At 38.6% G+C, this 6,090-nt stretch overlaps 1 protein-coding gene across 1 annotated transcript; it reads right to left on the bottom strand.

Moving 5' to 3' along the window:
• Window positions 1–232: 232 nt before the first annotated feature.
• On the bottom strand, window positions 233–1,224 carry LOC123238674 (olfactory receptor 52H1). Its single transcript, XM_044665881.1, has one exon. It carries the CDS (start codon window positions 1,178–1,180, stop codon window positions 233–235), a length of 948 nt encoding a protein of 315 aa, XP_044521816.1. The 5' UTR covers window positions 1,181–1,224.
• Between the last annotated feature and the right edge of the window lie 4,866 nt (window positions 1,225–6,090).

The raw sequence follows: 6,090 nt of genomic DNA, 5'->3' as shown, positions 1-6,090 counted from the left end.
CTATGGAACACCTTAGCCAGGTGAATAAAAGAAGACTGATGAATTAAATTGAATTGGACTGTATGGAATCCCTACCTCTTAGGGAATCTGTAGTCTGAGAGAAAATTTAAAATGTTCTTTGATTGAAAGCTCATATTATTAGGTAGGATCGAACAACTAATAAATGGCTATTCTGCAATGAAGTTTCTTACTAGTAGCTCCTTAATCACTGCTCCTGATTCACAGTTACAGGTCACTGGGTTCCTTTTGGAGAGAACAAGATGATGACCTTGTCCCTTATTTGCTTTGTCTTCACTCCATAGACAATAGGGTTGAGGGCAGGTGGGATTACTATGTAGAGGTTGGCAAACATGATGTGGAAGGTTCTGGAAACATTGTGCCCAAATCGGTGGGCAAGGATGGAGAAGAAGGCTGGTGTGTAAAACATAAGGATGACGCAGACATGAGAACCACAGGTACCTAATGCTTTCTGACGGGCATCACGAGATGGGAGGCGGAAGACAGCATGGAGGATAAGTGTGTAAGAGACAGCAATCAATACTACATCTGATATTACAGTCATAATGGGCACAGCAAAGCCATACCAGATGTTGATGGAGATGTCAGCACAGGAGAGGCGGGCCACACCAATGTGTTCACAATATGTGTGAGGGATGATGCGTGTCTGGCAGAAGGGCAGGCGCTTCAACAAGAAAACATCTGGAAGAATGATGCAGAAGCTACGAAAGCAGATGCCTACTATGATCTTGATGATGGCTTGTGGAGTCAGGATGGTGGTATATCTCAGTGGGGAACAGATGGCCACATAACGGTCAAATGCCATGGCCAAAAGAATGGCTGAGTCTAAAACAAAGCTGTAATGAAGGAAGAACATCTGAGTGAGGCATCCAGTGAAGGTGATTTCCTTGGCTCCAAACCAGAAGATGCTGAGGGTCTTGGGAACACCAGCTGTGGACAGCACCAGATCAGTGGAAGCCAAGAGAGAGAGGAAGAAGAACATGGGCTCATGGAGGCTGCGCTCCATGATAATGAGGTACAGCAAGATTGAGTTTCCCACTACAGCCACGAGGTAAATGGCACAGAAGGGAATGCCAATCCAGATGTGGAACTGTTCTAGCCCTGGAATCCCCACCAGGATGAAGATATCTGGGTTGTAGCCACTCAAGTTAAATGTGACCATTATGATTTGGTTTTTGATAGCCCGAATGCCCTGGAAACAAACATAATTACCTATAATTATGACCAAGTAGGTTATTCTTGACTCCAGTTCATTTAAACTTACCCCCAATTCCAATCCAAACTATAATTGACTCTTCAAAATATTTATTATACTTTCTTCATATTTTCTCATTTATTCCCTTCAGTAATATTACTATCTCATTTGCCCCCTCTCTTGGCACTGCCATCACTACATTTCAACTTATTCTCTTTGTCTCTTACCTTTATTGGCTCATTCTTTTCTCAAGATCTTGAAGTAAGTATTATTCACCTTTTGCCCTAGGACATCTTTTCTTCTCTTTCTCTATTAATGTATAAACTTTTTGAGGGAAAGAAGTATATTTTATCTTAGATTTGTGTCCCCAGGATTTAGCACAGTACCTGGAATATATAAATAGATAATTAATGCTCACATAAGACATCCACATGTAGAAACCTCTCATTGTCTCTTCAAGCACTAGTCACAAGTTCTCAGTCCAAGTCCCCTAGTCACTTGTCCAGTCTGTAAAAGTCCCTGGTTTATATATAGGAATAAGTTTCCCAGTCCAAGGAAAGCTTCCCCAACCATATTCAGCCTATAACTTTCTGGATTTTGCCATTTCCTCCTCCAAATTTGGAGAAGAGTAAAGAAAAAGTAGAAGGGGGAGAGAGACAATGTTTGGGGGGTAAGCGAAAAAGAGATAGATATGTAAAGAATAGAGATGTGATAAAGAGGAGGTGGAGGAAGAGGAAGAGGAGGAGGAGGAGGAGGAGGAGGAGGAAGACAGAAAAAAGAGGAAATAGAGATAGATGGGACAGACAGATAGACAGATACAGCTAGTTGGACAGAGACAGAGGTTGACTAAAAAAAGAAAAAGAAAAAAAGAAGAAAGAATGAGGGAAGATAGAGACAGAGAAAGAGGCAGCCAGAGATAGATACAAAGACTGAGAGACAGAGAAACAGCGATAGAGACAAAGAAAGAGAGAGGGAATAAACTTGAAAAAGAGGTAAAAAAAAAGATAATGGCACACCTGCTTCCTTACCTCAGTCCACAAGTAAGCCTCACTTAATTTTAAAAATAGTTGGAAGGGTCCTCAGAGGTAATTTAATCCAACAACAGAAAAAAATCTACTTCAAAATATCCCCAATAAATCGTCATTCAACCACCTACAAGACCTCTTGCAATGTGGAACTCACTACTTCCTAAGGCAATCCATTCTATCTTTGGACATCATAAATTATTAGGTAGTTTTTCCATATTTAACCTTAAATCTGCCTTTGAAACTCAGTTGTTTTCCCACTCTCATCTTGTTCCTAAAAGAACAAAATTAATTCCTCTTCTCCATGAGATTTTTTCAGTCAGGAGAGGTTAAGAACTGCTTTTTACTCTGCCGCCATCTTAACCCGGAAATCCCCCATGAGATTTTTTAAATTGAATTCTTTTTTCCCCAATTACATGTAGAAATAATTTTTGGCAATTATTTTCTGACATTTTGTGATTCAGATTCTCTCCCTTAAGCACTTCATCCCTTCCTCCCCAAGGCAGTAAATAGACTTGTATAGGTTATATCAGGATATTTTATGTAATGCATATTTCCATATTCCTCATGTCATACCTGAAGAAACATATCGCATAAACAATAAAAATGCCCATGAAGGAAATAAAGTGAAGGATGTCATGCCTTGATTAAAAGTGTGCCGTATGTGCATTTTTTCTGTTGGATCCAGCTATTAAACATTTACCAGAATGTTTTTGTATTCATGCATCACACACATACATGCACACACACATACCATATATACTGTATATGTGAGTAAATATATAGTTCTAAATACATGCTAAAAACACACCTAAGCCTAGTACCTAAAGATTCAGGAAAGAAGAATCAGTACTCTGAGCAAGAAGAAAGTCTAAGATTCTGATTCAATTTCTTCATTTTACAGATGGAATTGGTCTAAAGTCAGGCAGGGAACTAGAAACAAGAAGGATGTGAACCTCTGTCCACTGAATAAAACCCAGACTCTTTTTCCTATACTTGCTTATCCATCTCCTATTCCTTATTAGAGTGTAGCTGAGAGTCTCCGTCCTCTTCCAACTGGGCTTCTCTGTTCTCTGCTCCCTGTTGCTTATGCCACAGATATTTCTCTGGAATTCTGATGGCAAAAAAAGAAACCAGAGGCAGTTGGCAGAAGTAAAGACTGGATCTGTCTTCTCTTATTTCGAGATGTCGACTGAGGGCCTGAATGCTAGCTCTGCTTTTAGACTTTTTTTTTTTTTTTTAAAGACTATCTGATAGCTCTTACCTATGAGGTCCTGGATCTGGTACAGGATCGGAGGATGGAAACTCGGATGGAGCATATAACTACACTGTAAGGAGAGGGCAGGCACGGGGCTATTTATGCTTCCTTATTCCCTGGTATATGAGCAGAAATAAATTAGCGCTGAGCCAGCTATATCCCTGGAAACCCTTGGGAGTTCAGGACACAAGAAATCAGCCAAATTAACCGTTCGTTTGCTTCTGCATCTATCATGGCTCAAAGGAACCAGAGGGTGGAGATAACTGGGTCCCTGAAAGATATCCATCTTCCTGGGCCAGAATCTGTCAGCATCCTGAGGAAAGAGCTTTAGACATCCCCAAATTGTGGTTGCTTACTGGATAGTGTAGGAATCCTCAGACTCCAAGAATATATTTGGGTGTCACTGAGTATCAGGAAGTGTGTCAGTGTGTGTCCAAAAGAGCCAAGGATTTAAATTTAGATCTAGAATTGACCTTAGAGGTCATCTTGCCCAATTCTCTAATTTTAAAAACGAGGAAACTGACCCAAAGGGGTAAGATGTCTTGTCCAAGGCTTCAGAAGAAATATATAGGGGAATCCTAATTCAAACTAGGTACCACTGAGTACAAACTCAGGGCTGTTTCCTTTTTTTGAGAGAGTAATATTACCTTGTGTGTTGTGTGATTTTTATTTGTGTTTATATGTTGCAGTATGTACTTCAAATATTTCCATGCACATGTTTGTCTCGGTTTATTGTGTATGTTTGAATGCATGATATTAATAAGAGCGACTACCTCATAGAGTTGATATGAGGATCAAATAAGATAATATATGAAAGGGCATTGTCAGGGCAACTCGATTGCTTCCTGGATTGAGAGTCAGACCTAGAGACCAGTGGTCCTGGGTTCAAATCTGGCCTCAGATACTTCCCAGCTGTGTGACCCTGAACAATTCACTTAATACCCGCTGCCTAACCCTTACTGATCTTCAGCTTTAGAACCAAAGCACAAGTATTGACTCTAAAATGAAAATTACATTAAAAAATAAAACAAAATAAAACAAAAGTTAGGGGTTTAAAAAAAAGTCCACTTTAAATCTTAATGAATTATATAAATGTGAACTACTATGTTACTCTTACTAACATAATTTTTTTTTTCATTTTTAAATGGCCTTCAGAGGAAAACAATCCTTGGACAAGTTATTCTGTTATTCTTTTATAGTCAGCATTTTGTGGATTATTGTTCAGGTAGAGAAAAAAAACTATTTTAGAACCTGAACCAAAAATTTTTTAATGATAATAGTAATTTATTATTTCATTCTCATACTTTTCTGAAATTTTTTTCTCAGATGAGAGATGGTCAATATATTTATACCTAGGTAGGAAAACACTTTACACAGATTCTGAATGGAGTTATCACTTGGTAAAAATGGATTAAATGTTTATGAGTTGTTAGCCACTTTATTTTCCTGGGCCAGTTATCACCAAAAATTAGTCATTTTTCTAAGGTGTCATTCAAAACCCAGTTGAAAAGACATACACCCCTACAAAGCATTTTTTTTAATCCTTAATGTTTGGTGTATTGTCTTATAGGTGGAAGAGTGGTAAGGGTGGGCAATGGGGGTCAAGTGACTTGCCCAGGGTCACACAGCTGGGAAGTGGCTGAGGCCGGGTTTGAACCTAGGACCTCCTGTCTCTAGGCCTGACTCTCACTCCACTGAGCTACCCAGCTGCCCCTCTACAAAGCATTTCTAAAGGTGCTCCTTACTAAAATTTTTCCTAGCATGTTCCCTGGACCCATCCTATTTGCTTTATTTTATTTTATTTTTATTGTCATGCAATGCACACTTCCATGTTAGTCATTGTTGTAAGAGCACACATACATAGCTAAAACCTCAAAATAAAACCATAAATACACTGATGTGAAGGATGACTCCAGCAATTCTTTCTCTGAAGGTGGACAACATTTCCTGTCATATGTCTTTCAGAATTGTCCCAGATCATTGCATTGCTAAGAGTAGCTAAGTTTTCACAGATAATCATCATCCAATATTACTATTATTGTGTACAATGTTGTCCGGATTTTGCTTATTTCACTTTGCATCAGTTCATGTGGATCTTTTCAGCTTTTTCTGAAATCATCCTGTTTATCATTTCTTATGCACAAAAGTATTTCATCACCAACATGTACCACAATTTGTTTAGACATTCCTCAATTGATGGACATTCCCTCCATTTTCAATTCTTTGCCACTACAAAAAGAGAAGCTATAAATATTTTTGTACAAGTAAATGCTTTCCCCTTTAATATCTTTTTTGCGGTACAGACCCAGTAGTGGTCAAAATGTGTGTTTAAAAGTGCACTTCTTTACTGAATTAGAAAAAAAAAACTATAACAAATTTCATTTGGAATAACAAAAGATCAAGAATATCAAGGGAAATAATGAAAAAAATGTGAAGGAAGGGGGCCTAGCAGTACCAGATATTAAACTATACTATAAAGCAGCAGTCATCAAAACAGTATGGTACTGGCTAAGAGACAGAGAGGAGGATCAGTGGAATAGACTTGGGGTTAATGACATCAGCAAGACAGTGTATGATAAACCCAAAGAGCCCAA

Source organism: Gracilinanus agilis, chromosome 3 (genome assembly GCF_016433145.1).
Source record: "Gracilinanus agilis isolate LMUSP501 chromosome 3, AgileGrace, whole genome shotgun sequence".
Lineage (NCBI taxonomy): Eukaryota > Metazoa > Chordata > Mammalia > Didelphimorphia > Didelphidae > Gracilinanus > Gracilinanus agilis.
This window is presented reverse-complemented; position numbering and strand designations above follow the sequence as displayed.